This window comes from Nomascus leucogenys, chromosome 7b, assembly GCF_006542625.1.
Source record: "Nomascus leucogenys isolate Asia chromosome 7b, Asia_NLE_v1, whole genome shotgun sequence".
Taxonomy (NCBI): Eukaryota; Metazoa; Chordata; class Mammalia; order Primates; family Hylobatidae; genus Nomascus; species Nomascus leucogenys.
The window spans coordinates 7032606-7056294 of record NC_044387.1 but is presented as its reverse complement, the minus strand read 5'-3'; the positions used below and the strand labels follow the sequence as shown (position 1 = coordinate 7056294).

Below are 23689 nucleotides of genomic sequence, written 5' to 3'. Positions count from 1 at the left end.
CTGTGAGGCCACAAGCCATGTAACTCTGGCCTTTCTACCTCCGGGGGACCCCTCCTCGCTATCCCTCTGCCCCCGCCCCACACTCTGTCCCTCGGATTGCTGCCTTTGCTTTGCACTTGGCTTTCAGTCTTCAGCCTCCGCCCACTGCCTGAGGGATCTCCCCAGGACAGGTCCTGGCCCCGACCACCTTCCCTGGTGTTCTTCTCTGTGGCCACTGATGGTGCAGGGAAGAGGGGCCGCCTCTGCCTCCCAGGCACTCTCTGAGCAAGGCTCCCCTTTGGTTCCTGCCTCTAGGCCTTTGCTTCTGCTCCCTCTGCCCGTTATGCCCTCTCTGCCCTTGTCAAGGGCACTCTCCAAGCCCCTCTCCTCTCTGCGTCCCAGGAGGGATGGGAGACCCCACTGTGCTCCCCAGCCCGTGTGCCCCGCGGCCTGGCAGGGCATAGCCATTGTGTTCTCAAGCCTCACAGCCTCTGGACGTCTTGCTCAAGGGCAGGGCTGGGCCCAAATGCCTCTGAGTCTCTGGCTTTGCTTGGCCCAGAGGACGAGGCAGAGACAACTGCGGAGGTGTGCTGAGTCTGAACCACCTCCTGGCTTGCCCCACGCTGTGCCCATTTTTCAGAAAAGGAAACTGAGGCCCTGAGTGTTGAAGTGTGGTGTCCAAGGGCACCCAGGCAGCATAGGACCAGAAGCCCTGGGCCAGGCCCGGCATCACATAGACCCACTTTTCTTTTTTCTTTTTTTTAGATGAAGTCTTGCTCTTGTTGCCTGGGCTGGAGTGCAATGGCACGATCTTGGCTCCCTGCAACCTCTGCTTCCCGGGTTCAAGCGATTCTCCTCTCTCAGCCTCCTGAGTAGTTGGGACTACAGGCATACACAACCATGCCCAGCTAATTTTTGTATTTTTAGTAGATATGGGGTTTCACCATGTTGGTCAGGCTGATCTCAAACTCCTGATCTCAGGCGATCTACCCATCTCGGCCTCCCAAAGTGCTGGGGTTACAGGCATGAGCCTCCAAGCCCAGCCACATGTTCCCACTTTTTGTTGCTATCCAGGAAGTCGGAGAGGCGGCAGCCAGGGAAGGATCAGAGAAGGCCCTGAGGCAGGGCTGGGCATGGCCAGGACCCTGGACAGCTCAGAAGAGCCCATCTGCCTGTGGCAGTGCTGGGATGGTAGCCGAGATGTGGTGGGGGCCTCAGCAGGGTTTGAAGGAGTTGGTCTGGCGCCAGGTGGGGGGCAGGGGAGCTGGGTGGAGGGAAGAGCAGGTGTCTTAGAGTCTGAAGATGGGCCTTGTTATCTCAACTTTATACCAGCTGGGCAGGTCTCAAAACCTCTTCAAGCCTTGGGTTTTTCATCTATAAAATGGGGTTTCTAGTCTCCCTTCAAAGGGAGGGCTGCCCCTCACTGAAGTCCCAACCAGGCTGTTGTGAGAAATAAACCAGCTAGAAGCCATCTGGAGAAGTTCTCTCACACAGCAAAGGGCTCACAAAGGGGCCTTGGCAAAGGGGCCAAGAGCCATAGGTACCGTCAGCTCAGGCCACCCACAGGGGAGGCTGGGGAGCGGTGACTGGAGGACCAGGAGTGGCACCAGGAGCAGCCTTCACCTCGGGAGCTTGTCCTCCTGGCTCCTGCAGACTGCACAGGAGCCCGGCCCTGCCTGGGCTTGGCCTCCATCCAGCTCCTGCCTGGCTTTCTGGGTGATGGCCTGGAGTCACGTGTCAGGGAATGCTGCAGAGTGGGGTGGGCATCTCATGTGGCCAGTGGTCCAATTGGAACTCTAGCTGGGGGCAGGAGGAGGGAGCTCCTGGGGTCTTTCCATAGCTTGTCATTTCATCTATGAGCAAGCTCAGGGGTGAGCCATCCCATCCCCTTTCTCCTCCAGCTGAGGAAACTGAGGCTCGGAGAAACATGAGAATGTCCCAAGGTCCCAAGCAAGTTAGTAACAGAACTGGGTTTTAGAATCCAGATCCCCAGACCTGGTATCTAGAACTGTGACATTGTGAGCTGCCACTGCTTGCTGAATGTTTACTGTGCACCTTGCACTTTGCATGTGCACGGCCCTTGAGGTAGGGATTATTGCATCAGCTTTACAGAAGAAGAGACTGACTTTCAGACTCACGAACTGTTAAGTGGCAAAAGCAGAATTTGATTAGGGCGTGGTTTAAGAGTAGGTGTAGTCATTGCAGGCTGTACCTGAGCCTGCTGGAGGTGAGCAGGGCCCAGGGTCCCTGATAAGGTGTGGCTTTTCCACCTTGGGCTCTAGGCCTAGAGGAAGGCCCAGGATGAGGACCATGCCAGATAGCTGGACTGAAATTCACCCTGCCCTGGGCTGTGTCAGGATCCACACAGACCTGGGGGGCAGGTAGAGACCTTGTTGGGGTCTAATGGGGCCGAGGTGGGGATATGAAACTAGGGCTCCATCCTTCAAGACCCACCTTGAGTCACCTCCTCTTGGGAGCCTCTCCCAAACCCCAGCCCATGATGACTTTCATGTCCTCTGAACTCCTCTGCCCTTCTCTGCCAGAGTGATTCCTAGGGCCTAACACAGTGCACGTGGATATTTGCTGATTAATAACCTTTCTGGCATGCTGGCTGTGAGCCAGTCACCGTGAAGGACCCGAGGAAGGCATAAAAGCTTAGGTCATTCTGTCAATGAAGCCACCTAGGCCTCCAGGTCATCCCAACCCCTGCCCTGCAGGGACCCCACACACCCCACACTGCTCCTTGAATGCCCCACACTCATCATCCTTCCTGACATCCTGATGATCGCAGGAAAGTAGGAGACAAAAAATTCCCATAAATAAAGTAGACTGTCCCCACCCCCACCCAGAATCTTACCATCAGGGTTGAAATTTTGCTGTATTTACTTCCTGACTTCTTGCTCCTCTTTCCCTCTGTTTCTTCATTTTTCAAAACACAGAATGGGGCACACTCTGGTGTAACCCGCTTCGCTCGTTCACGGGATGGGTGGTGAGCATGGAGCCCATTTTCCCACCATGTGGCATTTCAGCAACAGGACTTGGCTACTTGAAACTCCCCAGACATAGCAGGATTTAAAAAACGGATCCCCTCTGGCTGGACATTTAGGTTGCTTTCACTTCTGGGCTGCTATAAACAGCCTGCAGTTACTGCCTCAGGACACCTTTCTGGAAGGTGAGTTTCTTGGCCAGGGAATATCACACATGCACTTTGGAGCCTCTGGGCCTTTGCACAGGCTGATCCCTCTGCCCGGCTGCCCCCCTCCCATTTATCCCTAGATTCTTCTGCAGCGCACACACTGCCTCCTCCAAAGTGTCCTGGCTGCGTGTGCTGCTCTCCTTGCCCTGGGCTGCCCTCTTCTCCCCGGTGTCATGAGTATCTGCCGACCTTCTGCTTCTCCCAGGACAGAGTGCCTTCCTTCTCTTTCTTCTCTGCCTTGGCCTCCAGCACGTAGTAGGCGCCTAGGAAACGTTTTCCAGCAGGACGAGCCATCTTCTGGCTGGTTTAGCAGTGTGGGACTGTGTGGTGTTTCTATTAGTCTCCGTGAACAAGTGCCACTGTGTTATTAAATTTTTCCAAAAGCAGAATGTGTGCTGTGTTTGCCAGAATGGTTGCTCTTTTAGGAGTGGGTCTATCCTGCCCATCCCACACTCCTCATTCCCTCATCTTGTAGGGACCATTCCCTGGGCACCTACAGAGTGCCAGGCCCTGTGGGATGCAGCATTAGGCGCTGGGGAGGCTGACCTCTGGGGTGCAGCCTGGCCCAGGGGAGGCATGAGGGCTACATGAGACAGTGTGGGTCAAGCTGAGAGCTCCGTGCCTGGGACTGGGTGGTGCAGGTAGCACCAGGTCCCTCTGGTGAAGAGCTCAGGCTTGGCTTCAAAGGAAGTGCCGAGTGCCAGGAATACGGTAGGTGCTCAATAAATGTGTACCCTGGGAAGGTAAGAGATGATGTTCTGGGACTTGAGGGTAGTTCTGGTAGGACTGGAGGTGGTGAGGAAGCTGGCCTTGGAGGACAAGTGTCACAGGAACCTCTGCTCTCGACCCAGGGACCAGGAAGGCACATTTGTCGCTGTCCTTTGCGATCTCCAGAGGCCACAGCCAAGCTGTGGCTTTGTCCCAGGCAGGCGGCAGGTGGGGTCTGCTGAGACACTGAGTCCAAGCCGCCTTCCCAGGCAGGCACGACAGTTTTCTCCTTCACCTGCCTCGAAGTCACTGTGCTCAGGAAGCCTGCAGCCTCGGAGGAGAAAGAGGCTCCCGGGTTGAGTTTGAGATTCCCTGAGAGAGAGTTGGGGTCTAAAGACAAGGAAGCAGGAGGGGGTGACTGCCTCAGGACCCCTCGGCCAGCCCTTGCCCCCCATCTCTGGCCTGAGGGCCCCAGGCCTCCATCCTCTCCCTCCATAGCCCAGCCTCTCCCCCTCTACCTCTGTCTTTAGAGGTGCCAGAACAAGCTGTAAAAAGATAAACCTGACCAACTCCCAGCCCTGCTCAAAAACCCTCTGTGGCTCCCACTGCCCCTGATAAAGTCTGTCCAAGGCTCTTCCTGATCTGGCTTCTGTTCCCTCACTCCCAACTTTGCCACCTCATCTTCCCTCCTCTTGCTTTTCCTTTGTCTCTAGCCCCACTGAACTCACATGCCAAGGCCTTTGCATGCCCCATTCCCTCGACCTGGATGTCTTTTCCAGGCCTTCTCTCCTGGCATACACTCATTCAACTGGGCTGTCGCCACCTCCAGGAAGCCACACCAGATAGCTGTCCTCAGGGGCAGAACAGGCCTGAGGGGCCTTGGGGATGGTGTGACGTGTGTGTTGATGAAGGGAGACCCACAAGCATTTGTTGAGGGGCCTTGGGCCTCTGAGGAGCCACAGAGGGCTCATCTTCCTCTCAGTCTGGGAGGCCCAGGCCAGAGTGATCTGCACCCTAACTATATACAAGGCTCTGGGACCCCCGTCCCACCCGCATCAAGGGGCTGGAAGCTACAGGGCCTCAAACTCCCCAGGGTGACCCCCGACACTGAGGGCGATGGTCTCCGTTCTTCCCAGCAAGGCAGGGCCTCTTCACACTGGGTGTCATGCCCTCTGAGTTCCTGACTTGTTCACCCGTCCCGTTGGGGCTCAGGCCGCTGCAGGCTACCTGCTGTGCCCAGGATTGGCGACCTGGGACTCCTGAGCGGAAGAGATGGTGGCCCAGGAGGAGGACCCCGACCTATTCAGACTGGGAGCTGGGGTCGGAGTGTCTCCGTCTCCGGAGGGGGACCTTCCAGACCCCGGGCGGGAGGGACCCAGAGCAGGGTGCCCTGGCGGCCCCAGGAGGGGGTCCGGGCCTCGGGCAAAGGCTGCGGCGCCCCGAAAGGAGCCGCGCACGCCCCTGCACGCGGTGCCCGCCGCGGCGGCCACGGATCCGGAGGTGAGAGCGCCCCCGCCCCGCTCGCTGCCCAGCCCGCGTGCGGCCCGGCCAGGGGCTGGGGGCGGGCGCGGAGAGGGGCGCCGGGCGCGGTGGGGCGGCCCCCTCCCTTTTCCGCAGCGCGGGCCCCGCTCCTCCTCCCGCGTCCAGGCCCGCGGCCGCGCTCCCTGTCCCTCCGCAGCGGGATGCGGGCTCCGAGCCCGGGCGGGGGCCGAGGGCCGAGGCCTGGCGGGCCTGGCGGGGGCCCCGGCGGGCGGCGGCGCAGGGGCCGGGACCGAGGCCGCGAGCGTGCCCCTCCCGGCGGCCGGGCGCGGGGAGGCGGGGAGGGCGGGCGTGGGGAGGCGGGCGGCGGCGGGCGGGGGGAGCCAAGGAGGCTCGGAGCCTCGCGGCGCGCGGGCGGGCGGCGGAGGGGGCGCGGGGAGCCCCCCGTCCCCCGAAGGAGGAGTCTGGCTCCCACTTGCAGCCTCGGACGCGCGGCGAGGCGGCCGCCGCCGGAGGAGCCCCCGCCCCTGCGCGCCTCCCTCCCGGGAGCCCCTGCCTCCCTCGGTGCGCGCTGCTGCTCGCAGCCGCCGCGGCCGCCGAAGAGGAGCCCGGGGCCAGGTAGGACCGGGGGCGGGCGGGGCGCGGCGGGCGCGGGCGAGGGGCCGGGCGCGGGGCGCGGCCGGGACCCTCTCCAGGCGCTGGGCGACGCCCGCGGCGCTGCGCAGGGGCGCCCGCAAAGTTACTTTGGCCGCCTTTGCCGGGTGCGGGAAGCGGGCTGAGCACCCCAGCTGCCCCGCCTGCCGAGCGGGCGCCCGGCGGGAGGGGGCTCCGCCAGGGCGCGGGACTCCGGCTGGGGCCGCGGGGTCAGCGAAACTTTTCCCTTGCTCGCCAGTCGCTGCTGCTGGCTGCTGGCGGAGTAGCTGGTGGAAGCAGCGGGCTGGTGGGGTGCCAGTGATGATGATGGTGGTAACAATAGCAGCCCCTGCTTGTAGAGAGCCTACTGTGTGCGCTGCCAAGCCCCTGCTGGCACTTGGGGGGGAAGAGAGGGGGGACGAACGCTGGCCGAGTGGCCACTTTTGCTAGATATTGCTGGAAACTTCATCCATTTCCTTCCATCCATTCATCCCTCCCTCCCCTCCATCCATCCATCCATCCATCCATCCATCCACTCACTCAACACATATTTATTGCTGTCTGCTATGTGCGGGATTCAGTGGCTACCTAGACAGGTCCCAGCCCTCAAAGGGAATGTTGATCATGGGATGCCCAAACTAAGGAGCAGTTCTGTCTCCTGTGTGTTCCTGTGTGTTTGTTCTGGGGCATGTTACAGGAGCGTGAATTCATGCAGTCTCCCTTCACCCGGGCAGGGCCAGAGGCGTGTCATTCGGAGCACTGATGTGCCCAGGAGTCTGGCAGGCCCCGGCTTGGCCTTCGGGACTCACCCTTCTCCTTTCCTTCCCACCTCTCCGGGCTCAAGCTGGGTGGCCCAGTTGGTGTCAGGAGGCTCCACTCCGGAACTGGCCCCCACCCCTGTCCAGCTGACCTCTCTGGGATGTCTCTTCCCCGGTGCTGGGCTGGCCTGCCTCCCAGCTCCCCTCCCAGAGTTTCTTTGCCTTCCCCCTCCCCATTTCCCCTGCTCTGTTGAATGGCCCGGAGGAGAGCTTGTTAAGTGGCAAACAATTATGAAATTAAACTGGGGGAACAAAAGTGGGCTGGCTGTTGAATGGCGGAGCTGGCTCACGGGAGTTGAATGGCAGTGGGAGACTTGTTAGCAGGGATCTGCGGCGCTGGGGGGCGGGGGCGGGTCAGGCAGACAGGCACTGTCAATAATCTGACTGGACTTCGCAAAAAAAAAAAAAAAATTAAACCAACTTGGTGAGAAACCTGGCACAGGGTTAACCGTGCTTTAGGGATGTTGGAGAGGCCACCAGCTGACTGCCACATCCAGTCGGAAGCCAGATCTTGGTGTACAGGAGCCAAGGCTCTAAGAGACTATTTGGGGAGGGTGCTGATGGATTCGGCCGGGCTGAGGCAGGGGAGAACCTCAATGCGTTTGAGCTGGTGGTGCTAGGGAGGCATTCTGGAACCAGGCGCAGTCTGCAGGGGCCCTCTGTGTGGGAACCACGCATGATAAACTGCGCTTCACCGTGCTGGGCTCCTTGCAAATTGGCTTTCCGAGTGGCAGCCCCACAACACTTGTAAAATCTTTTTCTGGAGATGGATTTCGGTGGAATGGTTCCATCGATTCTAGTGTTCACTCGCTGGAGGTACATTAATTGGGCGATGGCTAGTCAAAAGGCGATAATCCAGTCACGGAGGCTTAATCATGTGTTTGGAAGTGTTTCAACGTGGGACTGCCTTCCTATGTATTTCTTGGCCCCAGGAATTTCGGAAGACCTGGATTGAATGAGGCCCCTGTACTGGTGATGTGGATGGGTTCAGAGTCATCTACATGGCCGAGGAGGTACCTCTGATGTAACCACCCCGCTGGACACTTAGAATCACTCACATCCACCCTGGCTGATGCCCCGTGGGCTGTGCCTGTGGACAGATAGGACAGGTTTAGATCTAGGCGAACAATAAGAATTTTAGGGTGTTTTACTTGAGCCCCAACTGTCAGGAATACACAGACTGATGTAGGGAATCATCGTTCTTGAAAAGCCTGCTTTTAAATTCCCAGCTCACCCGTGAGACTCTTCAATCTTCATCCAATGAATGTGGCTTAAGTTCATTTGTTCTTCTTTGAACTTGCTACCTTCCCATCTAGGCAGTACGGGCCTTGGTATGCCCACTTTATACAGGACATATCTCTCTCTGCTTGTTTGAGGAATGACGGTGGTCGCTGAGATTCCCTGAAGAGCCACATTCAGGGAGAAAAATCAGCATTCTGGGTGCAGGTCTGGACTTCTGGAAAAAAAGAAAACCCTCCCCAAAGTGCAATCATCTTCTAATCTATCAAAATGACTTCATTTTCCCAATTTCAGGCCTGTGAACTGATCATGAATACCGGGGCGAGGAAATTAATCAGCCAGGCAAAGACTTTTAACAAGTAAATATTATGCACAGAAAAGCATGCAATTAGTGGAGGTTAGTTAATGCCTTTCAAGTTGCATCAAGCTGCATTTAAGGGTGGAATTTCTGTGTTATCCCTGGATTGTCTGTCAAAGTCTTTAATGTGACAATGTGACATGTCTCTCCCATCGCCCCTCCCTCACCGGGAACAAAAAAGGGTCTTTTCACGAATTCCCCCATTCCATTCTTCTTCTCCCTGAGATCTTTCCGTTCAGCAATAAGTACCTTTGTCTGCCTGCCCCTCTGGAGCAACGGTCCTGGGGCAAAGGGCTCCCCAGGTGCAGAGGCCTGGGAATAGCTTCTCAGGCTCGCTCCGTACCCACAGATCAAAGTCGATAGCACCTCCCATAAAAGGTAGGGGCCTTCCTTCTGGCCTGGGTGCCTCACCCTCTAGGACCAGAAGTGTCCAGCACTTGGGGGTGGCAGGGAGAAGAGGGGGTGAAGGGACTGTTTCCCACAGCAAGAACCATTTGGTGTAGCCTGGGGCACTCAGAAAGCCATTCCTTGCAGCCCTCATTCTTGCTGTGTGGATGTCCCCATGTACTGAGACCACCAGTGAGCGTCCCTTCCAGACTGCCACTGAAGTTGTCTGACTTGAGTTTGAAGAGGTGACTAAAATGTCAAAAGCAAAAAAAAACAAAAAAAAAAAAAAAAAGGAAAGAAACAAAAAACCCAAGGGGAAAAAAATAAGAGACCCCCTTTTGGGGGCAGTATTGGAGGAAAGGTATAAATCGCTTCTCAGTTAATTTGATTCACCATGATTCTCCCTGGTGACCTGACAGGTCTGCTGCCAACACAAATGTTTTACTTTATTTTGACTTTTTTCCCCCTAATGAGACAAGACTTAGTTATGCTTTATTTCCACTTAAAATATCTGTGACCAATGAGGGCAGCCCAATTTCATAAAAAATCATAACAAATTGAGATTATAGGTATTAATTTTGAAATCAAATTGTGATTTGGGGTGTTCTTTGGCCTTTTCAGGCCTTTTTGTGAATTACTCTGGGGGGGATTTTCTTGGACCTGAACTTGGCCAGCTTAATGTTGGAACCAGGTTGTCATCATAAATAGAAGCAGCTGCAGGAAAAAATAAATAAATAAAATTCTCCCTTCTGGTTGACTCTGCTCTGCATCCATTTCAAAGCCAGGGATGAGTAGGCTCCCCTTTCCACCACCCCAGTCTACACCTGAAAGTTTGTTTCTATAAAATGTGACTTGTCTGTTGCCCACCTTCGCATTCCCGTCTCCTCCTTCCAAGAAGGATGTGAGGCTCAGCGTTGATGCACATGAAGAGACTTTTGGCATCGCCCATGCTAATTTCATCACTTCAAGGAGACAATGATGCCTACTTCCAATTTCTAACACTCTCATCCTTTCCCCTTCATTTCATTCTTTTTCATTTTCCGGACAGTACTGCAGTCTGCAAGCCTGCAAAATATATTGCAATGGCTACCTGAGAAATGTAATCCCTTCCTGCAACCTGCCTTTCCCTTCTTCCTGACAAAGCGCTTTTTAGTGTTTGAGTGTTCACAGAAAAGGCAAAGGTTCTCTCCCCCAACCCTTATTCTGCCCTGGGTTCCCTGCACAGCGCAGTGGTTGGGGGCTGGTGAGAATGGAGTTTTGCTTTTGTAAGTTTGTCATTCAGACACATTAGTTAATTGATCATACTTGGGAGGTTTCATCCTTAATTGCAAATTGCCGCACGATCACAAAACATACACTTGAACTGATCATAAAAATGGCAAAACCCCAATATCAGACTTAAGTGTAGAATTGCCATAGTGCTGATTTGATTATGCTTCAGTGACATCTGTTTAATAGATTTCCACAAGAACTGTAAATCCACATTTACTTGCTTTGCAAACTGTATTGGAACGCTGAGCAACCACAGCCCCTCTAGCCTCTTCCCCTCCCTAGCCATGCATGTGCTAAACCCCCATTCCTGTTGAGTGTGACTTGATGTATAAGTGGGAAGGGGACACGATGCTGAGTTTTGCACATTTACCTCCTATTTCCTTTTGTGTGTGGATATGTCTGTGTGCATGTTTGAAACAGATCTGAACAGCTTCCCATTTCAACTCCATAGATACGTGACTCTCCAAGTGCTTTATTTTGAAAACTAGGACGTAGCACTTTGCAGAAGAAAAATCAGTCCACTTGCTATTATTTATGTGATCGCTGATCTGCTAGATGGATATAGAAAGCACCAAGAATTATAATAATTTATGGAGTGGAGCACTGGTTTACAAACATATTTCTCTGCCCGAGCTTTGTGTGTTTCTTTGCGTCTCGGGGCTCGTTCTGTGCAATGGGAATGGAGAATATTCAGAATTTGAAGATAAGCCCGGCGAGTCGACTGCATTCATAGCTAAAATTAAAGGAATAAGTGAGCAGCTATTTGTGGCAGACAGGACATGATCCAGTAAGTAGCACTCTTCATATTCCGAAATAAAAGTACATAATTGGAAAATGAAGCGGCAGAGACTGCTGGGGGGTGGCGGTGGTGAGGAATTAGAAAGTGTAATTTAAAATCATGTAGTCATAATTCAAAATGGGCCCAGCTAAAAGGTTTTTAAGTGGTAAATGCTTTAAAGTCACTGTGGTTGATCCTTTTTCAAGGAATAGGGGCTAATTTTCACTTTATTTGTGGATTCCTTCATCTACTGAGCTCATCAGCTTATTCAACTTAGCTGATAATACCAGCTGCTGGCCAGTGTTTCTTTTTCTTGGGATCCCACACTTGATTGGGAAGGAGATCAAACACAAAGGTCTGTCATTTTAGGACATGGTGGGACGAGGTCTGATTTTTTTTCTCCCATTGGGGTATTTGCTTCTTTTCCTTTGAGTCCCTCTGCTTTTTTTTTTTTTCCCCCTTTTATGGCATTTTCTACTATGGGCTCATCGATTGCATATTTTCAAGCAGAGGCAAAACAAGGAAAGAAAATACGGTTTAAAAGTGATTTTTGAGCTTGTGTGGGAATCGTTGCTTGTAAAGCAATTCTCCCCAGACCCCCACACTTTGGTACTTTTCTGTTAAATATTATCTCCTGCATTTTGTTTGGGGAAACCACTTAGGAAGAGTTAGTGTGGTTTCTCTGTGACATTTCGCCACATTGCAACAAAAGCCCTAGTAAGCACTGCCTTTGCTGAGCCAAGCCGGCTTTTTCTCTGCATCGCCCTGAGCCACCGGCCTGAAGACAGGCAGCTGCACTTTGGACTGACCCGTTAGAGAGGCTGGGGCTATTCAGTTGCTCCTATTCTCAGTTAAAGGCCCCAAGAGGAGACGGAGCCAAGGTGCGTCTAGGATCCTGGTGAAAGCTTTTCAAGGTGGGGTTCCTCAGAACACTGCAGCAGGGATGGCTGTTGGGGGAGATGTTTCTCTGGAAGCTTCTTATGCTTAATAAGACAGTCGTTTCTGTGTGCTCATTGACTGTCATCCGAGTTTTGGACCCAGGACAGCGCCATATTATGCTAGCCCCCCAGTGATTGTTAAAGAGCTGCCGATGAATGCAAAGAGAAACACAGATGGGTTCTGGGGATGGCTGCCTTACCGGCCTGGCACTGGCTTTGATCAGAGTGACCTTTCCCTTCCAAACGAGAGCACTTTCGAGAGCCGGAGAGGATGCTGGTAATAGTGGCACAGGGACAGCAGACGTGAACCGGGGCTGTCCTGGGCCTGCGCTGACTTTGAGAGGCCTGTGTCGGCTGGAAGTGATGCTTCAAGTCACACGGTAAAGCAAAATCTATCTTTGGTCTGCAGGGCAGCAGCTCCTCCGGTAGTGCAATGCTCCAAGATCTTCCTCACACATCTTCGGACAGAGAGGGGCCACCAGAATGATCCAAGCATCTCTTTTGCAAAAATTCATCTGCTGCTGAGATGCTCTGTGTGAGCCAAGGCCTCTCTCTCTCTCTCCTTCCTGGGCCTTCAGCACACACTGGCTGGCCTCGCTGTTTGGTGGGGGCCTTCTTAGAGGCCCACAGACCCCCTCCACTGCAACTCCTCAAAACAGAGTTCTGAGGAGGTCTGTTGTCTGCCTGGCTGGTTCGCCGGGTCTGAGCCCTTGGAGGGCTAGTTTCGTGTCTGGGTCCTGCGGCTCCCAGAACAGGATCTGGCCCAGAGCAGGAGCAGCAGCGGGTGCGTTGGGGCTGACCAGTGCTCAGCAGTGTCCAGATGGGGGTGGTGGTGAAGAATTTGCCTAGAAAAACGAGTCGAGGGTGGGTTGTATTGGATGTGTCCAGCCACAACTCCTGGGGAAGTCAAAGCCTCAGAGTCTTACTCAGCGGGGCGAGAGGGAAGGGGTCAGGCACCATGGGCTTTCACGCAGGAGAGGAGGGGTTGCTTGAAAATCCCTTCTGCATTCTTGAAATTTCCCTGGGGAGCTTCTGAGTTCATCAGAACTTTCTAACTGGAGGTGAAGAGACATGGAGCGAGCACCTCCTGTGTGCTAGGCCCTGGCAGGGGCTTTTGAATCTCCTGTGTCCTTCAGTGCTCCAGCAGCCCAGGAAAGAAGGTTTGAGAATCCACATGTTTGTAGATTGAAAAACTAAGATTAAGGGGGGCAAAGCTGCTTTTGAGTCCTGCTGTCAGACTCAAAGGCAGGTGTAGTTTCTCTCATTCATTCATTCATTGATTCATTCACATATCATTTTATTCTTTGGCGTTTCATTCAGTTCAGATAAAAAGCCGACTGTGTGTTGGGAGCGTTGATATAGGAAGCCTTGGGGGCTGTGGGTGGAGGCTCCTGACCCAGCCAGGGGAGGTCAGGGAAGGTGTTTCTGAGGCTCTGAGCCTTCCTGAGACTGAGTGGGCATGTGTCAGGAAACAAGGGTGAACGCAGGGGTGGGGTTGGGTGCAGGGCCTTCTGGGCAGAGGGAATAGCATTCGTGGAGGCTTCAAGACAGGACCCCCTCCGTGCCAGGGAACACCTGCATGACTGAGCCGGGCCTGAGAAGCGGGAGTGGGGCTGGGGCCAGGTGCAGCCTCCTGAGCTGACCTGAGGCGCTGAGCTTCACCTGAGGGCGGCAGCTGCTCTGGGGGGTGCTGGGTGTGCCGGAGGGAACCGCACGGGCAGAGGTGAGTTCTAGGACATTCCTTTGGGAGGCCGGTGTGGTGTGACCATGGTGATGGGGGGTCAAGACCACCAGGAAACCAGACAAGTTTGGGGGTGGGGGGGCGGTCAGAGAGAGGCACAGAGAGGTGGGGCCTGGAGTCCGACCTCTTTCCTAGACACCAGCTTTCCATACAGTTGGCGTCAAATGGGACCTGCTCCTTGTTGTCTTGGCTGACACCCAGGTTCTCCTTGGAGCACCCTGGCCTCACTGGACTCACAGTACCCAAGGAACAACAAATAAATGTCTCTGAGAGGAAAACGAAAGAGAAACCAGCTGATAAGAGAATCAGACTTTGGAAAAGCCAGCCCTTAGAACCAGAGGGAATTTTTCAAGGAGTGCTGGGCTGGGGGGACCTGGAGTCTCCCATTCTGGGTTCACTGGGCCTTTATGGGCAGGTACAAGGCTCGTCCCAGCCCCTCTGTAACCCCTCAAGGGGACCACTGAAGAAGTGGAAACAGAGAAGTTGAATGACTTCCCCAGTGTCCCAATGCTCAGCAGCCTGAGATGGAATTTAATGGGAACCCCACTTTCTCTGACTTCACTTTCTCTGAGATGGAATTTAATGGGAACCCCACTTTCTCTGACTTCAGAGTCCAGGCTGTCCTCCATGGCAGAAACTTGCCAGTAACCCATGACAATGAAAGAGTGAGGCCATTTATCCAGGCCGCCTGGGCCTCAGGGACTTAGCACTTCCCCTCCCTCTGCCCAGGTTCTCATTCCCCAGGTGGGGGCATGGCTGTTGTCATTGGTGTGTGAGGTGACGCCCCTTCAGATAGACATTTTGTTATTTTTCTTTTTTGAGATGGAGTCTCACTCTGTTACCCAGGCTGGAGTGCAGTGGCGCGATCTCAGCTCAACGCAACCTTCACTTCCTGGGTTCAAGTGATTCTCCTACCTCACCCTCCCAAGTAGCTGGGATTACAGGCACCTGCCACCATGCCCAGCTGTTTGTATTTTTAGTAGAGACGGGGTTTCTCCATGTTGGTCAGGCTGGTCTCGAACTCCCGACCTCAGGTGATCCTCCTGCCTCGGCCTCCCAAAGTGCTGGGATTACAGGTGTGAGCCACCATGCCCAGCCCAGATAGACCTTTCTTGATCACCCAATTTAATCACCCCATCACCCTGTTCTGTCTTTTTCCAGGTACTGATTATTAGCTGAAAGTGTCTTTTCTGTTTAATTCTTTGTTTACCTTATGTCCCCCCGCCACCCCATCCCATATTCCTCCAGGGCAGGAGCCTCTTTGCTTTTCCATTGCCCTTCCTGGCACCTGGAACAGGGAGAGCATGTAGGGCCGTGGCTAATGGTTGTTGAATAAGTCATGCGTTCATTCATTCATTCCTTCCATCCATCCTCCCCCGTAGTTCCATTTTGGGGAGGCATCTGCAGCCCCATCAGGATGCATGACTTGCTTAAGGTCACTCCGCTGGACTGAGAGCCAGGCTGGGAGCCCAGGCGGTCTCCCTGCGGCGGGTCCCGGGGCACCACTGCATCGCTCGCGTGCTGTGCTGTTTTGTGGACCGGGTGTAAACGCTTCCTAGCTCAAAGCTGTTTGGGAGATGCTGCGCCTCCTCCGTGGATGGGCTGCGCTGCGGAGAACGCTCGCCTCCTCGCACGGTGGCTAACGTGCTGCTGCGGCTCCATAAATATTAAATGGGCATTAAAAGAAGGCGCTGCGTTTCCAGTTTCCCGGATTTCTCTGAGCAGGGCCTGTTGCGAACCCCCTTTATGTGAAATGCAGCATTTCACCGCGGAGCGCCTCCGGGAGCCTTGCCGCCCGCCTTTCCCGGCTGAGTCCCTTTGGTGCAGAGCGGTTGTCCCTCGACTGCAGGCTGTCTGCATGCTGGCGCCTGCTCCTCTGGGGCAAAGACGGGTGGGGGCCCCTGGAACCCCTTTTCACAAGGGCTGTGCCAGCCTGGCAGCCTCCTTGCTGGATATGCAAGGTGGGTAAGATGGAGAGGGGCCAGTGACTCTTCGGTCTTCAGCTAAGCTCTCCTGACACCCACCCTCTGCCAAGCCTCTGCTGGGCACCAGGCAAAGTCTCCAGACATTCTGTACGTCCTTCTGTCCCCTCATCGTCTCTGCATCCATCCCTCCATCCATCCGTTTCTCCCTCCCTGCCTCCATCCATCCACTAATACTATTGATGAAGTATTCGTGATAGGCCATGGGGTGATCATGTTATAAAAATAATATTAGCTAACATTTATTGACCACTTACTGTGTGCTAGGCTCTGTGATCAGCAGCTTACATGTGTCACCTCATTGAATATTCATGACTCTACAAGGTAGGGACTGTTTTTCTTTCCATTTTGTAGAAGAGGAAACAGCCTCTGGAGGTTCAGCCGCTTGCTCAGGGTCACAGAGCTGCTGGGGGCCGGAGCTGACACATGGGGTGCGCAAGGGGGGAGTCCGGCCCTGCCCTCAGGGGACATCCGTGCTCCTCCTGGGACCCTGAAACGAAGGCCCCAGATCCAGGCCTCTCCGAGGAGACCCCGGCATTGCTGAGAGGAAGGGTGTCAGCTTCAGCCAGCGAGAGAGGAGGGCAGAGCCGGAAGCCAGGCAGCTAGGTCTGGGGCTCAGCCCTGCCACCTACTCTCTGTGCAATGAGACGTCACTTCTGTGGGATGTACCCTTCATCATTTGTCAAACGTGAGACATGGGCATCAATATCTGTCTCTTAGTGGTGAGCCTGGCAGAGGAAGACCCTCGAAAAGTGTTGGACTTGTGTGGCTCTGAACAAGAGCATGGCCCCTGTGAACTGTAGGCCTCCAGGTGCAAGAGGCCACCGGGGGCCGGCCTGTGTGACTCAAGTAGAGGCCAGACCAGTCATAGGGCCAGACCATGCGGGGTATTATGGTCAAGGGATTTTATCAGAGAAGCTACCACAAGGATTTCAAGTAGGGATGTGATGTGGTCAGCTTGCATTTGAGAAATATTTGAGTTCTCCAGGGCCCGTCTGGCACCCCTAGCTCCTGGAACTGGCCCCTTGGTTCGCACTTGACACCCTCGTACCAAGGGTGTCCAGTACCCAGGCAGCACCTGCTGACAGCAGCTCCTCAATATGCAGGGATCAAATTGAACAGAATAGTGACTGTGACCATCACAGCTGAGGTGAGCTGGCGCCTGGGACCCACCAGGCATTGTACTCAGGATTCCTGCTTACTTCTTCATTTAACCTGCACAACCCCTGGGAGGTGGCATTACTACTATCAAATCTTTTCTTTTCTTTTCTTTCTTTTTTTTTTTTTTTTTTTTAATGAGACAGAGTCTCGAGGCTGGAGTGCAGTGGCGCTGTCTCGGCTCACTGCAACCTCCGCCTTCTGGGTTCAAGCAATTCTCCTGCCTCACACTCCCAAGTAGCTGGGATTACAGGTGTGCACCTCAGTGCCCGGCTAATTTTTGTATTTTTAGTGGAGAGGGGGTTTCACCATGTTGGCCAGGCTGGTCTTGAACTCTTGACCTCAGGTGATCGGCCCGCCTCAGCCTCCCGAAGTGCTGGGATTACAGGTGTGAGCCACTCTACCAGGCCTCAAATCCGTCTTCTAGAAGAGGAAGCTGGAGGCTCAGAGAAGTTAGGAAGTTGGCTTAAGGTCACACAGCAAGTCAGCCATGCTGGGGCTTGACCCCCATCCAGATCTGGGCAGGCCTGGCTCAGAGTATGCAGAGTCCTGGAACTTGGCATCTGGTGCCCTGAGGCCTTTCCCAGGGCTTCTGGGTGCCGGGCAGCAGTTACAGACAAGAGGGGTGCAGGCCCCTGCTCCCCCACCTACAGTTCTGTTGCATAGCACCCCGCAGGGAGAGCCAATTCGCTTTAAAACAACCCACAGGACCGAACAATGGCGCAAGTGTGTCCTCAGGAAAAGGGAGATTTTTTTCCCCCCTTGTCTCTGCGGGTGGAGAAGAGGGATATGTTTTGGGAATTAGGAAGTGTCTTTAGGGGTCAGTGGGAGAAGGAGGATATTGCTATTTATTTCACCTTCTAGGGAGATGATCAAGATTTAAAAAAATTAATAACCCATTTCTCCTTTGCACATAATTAAAATGTTCGCCAGTCTCTAATTTTTGTCATTATCCTAATCTAATTTGTTTTCTGACTGTGTCAATTCTTCTTCCAAGCGCAAAGCAAAGGGGATTTTTCTTCATTTAACGTGATTGCGATATGACTGTCCAGGAATAGTTTAAATGATGTTATTTTCTCCTTGGTTAAATACAGCACAAAAGGAATCATTGGAGGGTCTTAATGACCTAAACTGAAAACAGCGACAAAAAGTCTTCAAGGCATTTCCCATTTACACAGTTTAAAAAATAATTATGAAAAGGAACAAGACAACCCGATGGTCTGAGTAACGAGGCATCGGCCATAGTGCTGTGTGTTGGGGTAGGATGGGGTCTCACCCAGGGCCTGTATTTCCAAGTTTCTACAGAGTTCTACACTGACCCCAAGGTGGGGTCGGTTGGAGGGATATTTAAGCCCAGTAAATATAAATGTAAACTGCACTTCCCGGTGAAAAAGATTTGAAAAATATTGCAGCATTCTCAAGCTGCAATTCAAAGATTGACGGGGCACATCAGGGTTCCTGAGATTCTTATGAGAGAGAGGGTAGTGAGGCATCGGAGGAGGTTTTTGCAAAAGGTTCCTCCTCCCTCACCATCTCTGCCCCTACCTGTACTACCACCCCTGAGCCAGTGGGTATGTGACCATCTATGTCTGGGAAAATCCCTTCTCGGGGCACCACTAAAAGATATCTTTAGATGAAACTGATGTCGAGGGAGGAATTTTCGCCCGTGCTGTCTCCACCTGCTCAGGCTTGCAGGGGTGTGGGCGTGGGGCCGTGTGGGTGTGTTTGGGGGTCTGTGGGGGGATGGGGGAGGGTTGTAGGAGAACGCTTCCTATTCCCCAATTCTGAAAAGTAAAACTTAACTCACCTGTTTACAAAATACCAGCCATTGTCTTACCCCAGATCACTGTCACCCTGTAGGCTCGGGAGGATTTTGTTGAAGGAAAAAAAATGTCTTAAGTATTTAAACACGTTGGGCCATGCATGCATCCGTCCACAGTGCTGAGGGTTTTTTTTTTTCTTTTTTTTCTTGTCCCCTCCCTCCCTTCCCTTTTCTTTTTACCAAAGTATATTCATCAAACTGCTGAGTTGGAAAGATTTGTAATGAGTTTTTGAGCTGTACGACTGTGTTTTTTTTCCTCTCCCCCCGCCCTCTCCCTCTTTCTAAATCTTCATCTGACATTAAATAAAGCAAATCCCAAACAGATTAACTGTCGCACGGTTCTGCTCCGTCTCCTCAGTCTGTTTCCAGGTCTGGCGGGGGGCCGGGCTGCGGTGGCGGCAGCTGTGGGAGATGCCGGGGCGGCCAGCGGAGGTCCATGTGGCGCTCTAGGTGGGATGCCGGCGTCCTGAAGGCGGAGGCCCTGGCCCTCCTCCCCTGCGGCCTGGGCATGGCATTCTCCCAGTCCCACGTGATGGCCGCTCGGCGGCACCAGCACAGCCGGCTCATCATCGAGGTGGACGAGTACAGCTCCAACCCCACCCAGGCCTTCACCTTCTACAACATCAACCAGGGCCGCTTCCAGCCACCGCATGTGCAGATGTAAGTGGGACCAGTGAGGTGGGGGTGGGGGTGGTGACGGTCCCCCGGGGTGGGTGCATGGTCTTGGGTGCCTCCTGGTTCTGGGTGCACTGTAACAAGCACTGAATGTTTGTTGACTGCAACAATTCTGGGATCTTAGGATCATCGGGGCTCTGAGTTGGGAGGGACCGGCAAGAAGTTGCAGATGGATGGCCTGTGGGCCGATTCTGGCCGCAGTCCTGTTTCACTTGGCCAGGAGCATGTTTTACAAATATTTAAAGATGAGGTGGATGCACAGAAAACTCCAGACTTCTGGCTTCACTTTATAAAACCCAAAGGCCTGGCAACCCCAGGCCCACATGTCCTCCTGGCAGCGTCTGGCGGGGGCCACATTCCAGATCCCTTTCTTGGCATTTTGGTGGCAACCCCTTGTCTGATTTACTCTCCTCATTGTACACATGGGGAGACCGAGCCCCACAGAGGGGAAGGGGCTCACCACAAGCCCCATGGCAGGTTAGGACACCAGTCTTGGGCTCTTTGTTTCCCCTCCCCGCCCTTCCTTTTGTCCAGACCCTGTGCTTCTCTTGTGAAAGCAGAGATGCTTTTCCAAAAGGACTGGGGGATTCTGTTGTCTGCCCCTCGGGGCACTAGGGGTGCTCAAGCAGTGAGGCCCTGGGGAGCACACAGACTCAAGGCCCCCGTGAGCAGCAGGAGGACTTGTCCTGATGTCTGTGTGCAGGGCCAGCCTTTCCCTCTCTGGATTTCCTGAGGACCTGGAAAGCTGTGGGTGGCTTGGGGTGGCTCCAGAGGTAGTCGAGCTCGTGGCCCTGCTCTGGGTGGTTCCCTGAGTTCCTGGAGCCCTCTCCTCCTTTATCCCCATTGCTCCTCCCATGAGCCCTGCACGACAGAGCTTACCTGGTGAGGAACCGGGGTCCAGGCCCATGAGGTGCCCCCCCTGCTGGCAGGTGCCAGAGCTGGACTTGAACCCAGGGCTTCCTGAGTCCAGCCCGGGGCTCTCCGTGCTGGGCCTCCCGCATCCTCGGGCTGTGATGTGTGTGGATGTTCATGCTTCTGCCTCAGAGCGGAGGCTGTTGTCCCCTTGGCTGTTGTACCTTCACCCGGCCACTCTGGGTGCCCGCCCCCAAGCTGGGTCTGGATGAGGGATGACCCCTGCAGAGCAGGGAGGTGACAGCACAGGGAGGGGGTAGCTGTGACAGGGGCTGATCCAGTGATGTAGGGCCTACTGGAAGCCCTCCTGACCACCAGTGGGTCTGGTGCCCCGGCAAGGGTCCAGGCCCTGGGCCACCTCTGGGGCTGTGATCTCCATCTTGGGGCAGCGGTGCTTGTGGCGTCCCAGCCGCTGTCCCTCGGACCACTCGGAGAAGGAGTTGAGGGGGTTTCCAAACCCTGGCCTGGTGGGGTGTGTGTGAGGGTGCGACCTCCCATCCCTGTGCGGCCTCCCTCAGGCCTGGCCTGTGTTGTGGGGAGAGGGAGGTGCAGGGAAGGGCTCTGCAGGGCAGCAGGCTCCAGGCGGGGATCGCCCTCTTCCAGTGGCACTTGCCCAGGAAAATTCTTGTCTCCATGTGGGGCCGCAGGGTTAGTGTTGCCTGTGGCTGCCTACTTTATTTTTTGGTAGATTTCTTTCTGGGCTGCTGCCTCTGGTTTTCTGTTTTTGGGGCCCGATTGGTGGGTTTGCGAAGGAAGGAAGGCCCCGGGCCTCAGGCTTGTCGCTCTTCAGTCTGTGAGACTTGAGGCCTGGCGGGGGGGTGGGGGGGGCGCTGCAGGGATGGGGGCCTTCCCTGGGCTGGGTTTTGTCTTTTGTTGGTGAAGGTCATCCTCCATCTGAGTGGGTCAGAGGTGACTGAGCCTGAGGTCCCCGGAGGCCAGGCTGAGCTCCTGCCCAGTGGGCAGGGAGAGAGCAGCAAGGCTTCCCAGGGCAGGTGGGGTTTGTGAAGGTCCCGGCACCACACACAGTGGGACTATGGACAGCTGTCAATCACGGCGCCCCTGCCTGGGCCAGGCACACACTTAGGGAGCTCCTAGTCAGAGAACAGAGCCAGGGAAAGAGGAAGACAGGGAGTGGGGGCCGAGGAGGTGCTTCCCAGTTTCAAGGGATCCAGGAAAGACCCCCTGGAGAACTAGGTAATTTCTAGGTTAAGGCCAGAGCAGGAGGAATAGGCCTAGCAAGTTGGGAGAGGGTGTGAGGAGGAAGTGGGCCAGGCAGAAGGGGCGGCAGCGTCGGAGCCTGCAGGTGGCTAGAAGATGGGGGTCTCTGAGAACTATACGGAGGCCCAGCTGGGCAGGCAGCAGGGGTTGGGGTGTGCAGGAGACACCACAGGCCCCTGTAGGCCGGGCTGCGTCCTGAGGGAGGGTGAATGACCGAATGAGAGGGGGTGATCTCCCCATTTAACTGAGCAACCCAGGGCCATTCATTCATTTGTTGAGTCATTCATTCACGCATTTGGGATGTCTGTGAGCTGCTGAGTTTCTCACTGTTTAGGACCTTGGGCGCTGAGCTTGCCTGCTTGGATGGGGTTCATGCTGCTTGGTGCCTCAGTTTCCCCAACCTGGAGCTGGCTACTCCAGGTCGAGGGACCACATGTTCCTCTGAAATTCCCCTTGCCGTGCCACCCTCCTTGGATGGCGCATGCGCTCTGCATGGCTCGGAAAGCTGGTCCTCACCCCCCGTGACACTAGTCCATGCATTCTCAGTGGAGGAAACAGCGCCTCCAAGGGGTGAAAACTGGTTCTTAGGGGGTGAAAAAAATGCTGCGCACAGTAATACTGGGGATGAAATAGTTAAATCCTCGTAGAGAAGGCCCAGTGGGCAGCAAGCACTCAGCATTGGTAGCACATGCGAGGCCTGGTGAGGTGCTTGGGACCCAGTAGTGATCGAAGGCACCCCTGCCTGTGCTGAGCTTACATCCAGTGGATGGCAGGCAGTTAGCAGATGGTCATGAAAGCGTGTGATGCTGGCGATGGTAAGTGCTATGGAGAAGGAGCTTAGCTGGGGAGCTGGAGCAGGCCCCACAAGGATTCACACCTGGCCTGCCCCACCCCATCCTGGACTGCTCTGCACCACCACCTCCGGCAGAGGGGAGAGTTCCTGGCTCCTGCTGGCTCCTGCTGGCTCCGAGGCAGCTGGGGTTTGGATGGGGCCCTGGAGAGAGCGTGCTCCAAGCTCCAGCTTTGAAACACAACTTTGCGCACAGCTGGGTAAAGCCAGGGTGGGCACAGGGATGAGGGGGCTGCTGCCTCCCACTGCCACTTCATTCAGACTCCACACCCCAAGCTTGGAAGCATGCAGGCTGCTGGAGGTGGCTGAATGGATTTCCATGGCGAGTCAGCTGCTCCCAGGAGCGGTGGGGGGATGGCTGCCACTTCCCGACATGTGATTTGTCGCCACCCTGGGCTTTGTCTCCGGGGTGAGGGAGCAAGGGGGCCTTATTTAATAAATCCACAATTTATATTTAATAACAACAGTGACAGTCCAAACATGGCCTCTGGTTGAGTCCTGTGATTTATGCAGTTGCCCCCAGAGACCCTGCTGGTGACGAGGCCGCCTTTGCTTGGGTGAGGAATCTCTGGAGCTGGGCCTCTAGGCTGTGAACAAGGCTGAAGACTCCTTGCCGCGGCGACTGAGAAACCCTGTGGGGGTCGCAGGAGGCTCCTCCAGGCCCAGCCCTTCTGTCCTGGGTGGGTAGGCGGACCACTGGCCTGGTGGTCAGTGAGAAGGCAAGAGTGAGTGTTGGGGGACAGGGTTATCCTGTAGCTCTCACGTAGGTCCCCAAGGCCATGGCACCAGGCACAGCAACTCCTCTCTGACCTTTAAAAGGCGTTATGGCAGAGACTTGAGTCATTGCTTAAAGACCCTTCGAGCCCCTCAGGCTGCACCGGGTCCTTGAAGCTACAGTAGAGTGGGATGGAAGGCCACAGCTGCGTGCCAGGCCTAGAGTAGCCCCTTTGTGCCTTGTTCCTGGCCTTTCCTGCTGTCCCAGGTCGGTGTGGACCCCCTCTCTACAGATGAGGACGCTGAGGCTTTGGAAGGTGAGCATGGGGAGCTGGGACTCCCACCCAGTGCCGTGTGCCTCCTTGGCCTGTCCACACACTGAGAGGCTCCTGGAGACATGGAGCTCAGCCTGGAGTGCAGGGAGGGGGACAAGGAGCAAAGCAGGTGGGGAGGACTCACAACCCGGCACTGCCTGGCTCTCAAGCCTCATTCTCCATCCCTGTCCTGCTGTGCAACAGATGCGGTGGCTGCTTCCAGTTTCTCAAACATTCCAGGCTTCCTCCTGCCTCAGGTCTTTGCACATGCTATTCCCTCTGATCGCAACTCTTTGCCCTATGAGCACTGACTCTTCCTTCAGATCTCACCCAGGTGTCACCACCTCAGGGAAGTCCTTCCTGCTCCAGCTGTAGGTGCTCAGCGCTGGGCCTTGTGGCGCACGCTTTGTGGCACCTGATTCAGTCTGCGCTGACACATTCATCTGTGGGAGGATTTCCCAAGCATCTCTCCCCTCCACGACCATGGGGCTGCATGCCTGGTGCCTAGCACAGGGAAT

At 54.9% G+C, this 23689-nt stretch overlaps 1 protein-coding gene across 4 annotated transcripts in view; it reads left to right on the top strand.

Moving 5' to 3' along the window:
• The first annotated feature begins 5314 nt into the window (after positions 1 to 5314).
• The window catches only part of MPPED1 (metallophosphoesterase domain containing 1), a 99220-nt gene continuing 80845 nt past the window's right edge, over positions 5315 to 23689 (top strand). The window contains exons 1-3 of one of the 4 annotated variants that reach the window (XM_030815405.1): positions 5353 to 5383; positions 5844 to 5980; positions 18847 to 19148. In XM_030815405.1, the coding sequence (XP_030671265.1) occupies positions 18925 to 19148 (224 nt within the window). In that variant the 5' untranslated portion in view covers positions 5353 to 5383; positions 5844 to 5980; positions 18847 to 18924. Of the gene's footprint in view, positions 5384 to 5843; positions 5981 to 10048; positions 10857 to 12144; positions 12166 to 18846; positions 19149 to 23689 lie in introns of those variants that run through there. The other 3 variants (XM_030815404.1, XM_030815403.1, XM_030815407.1) reach the window with 3 other exon arrangements.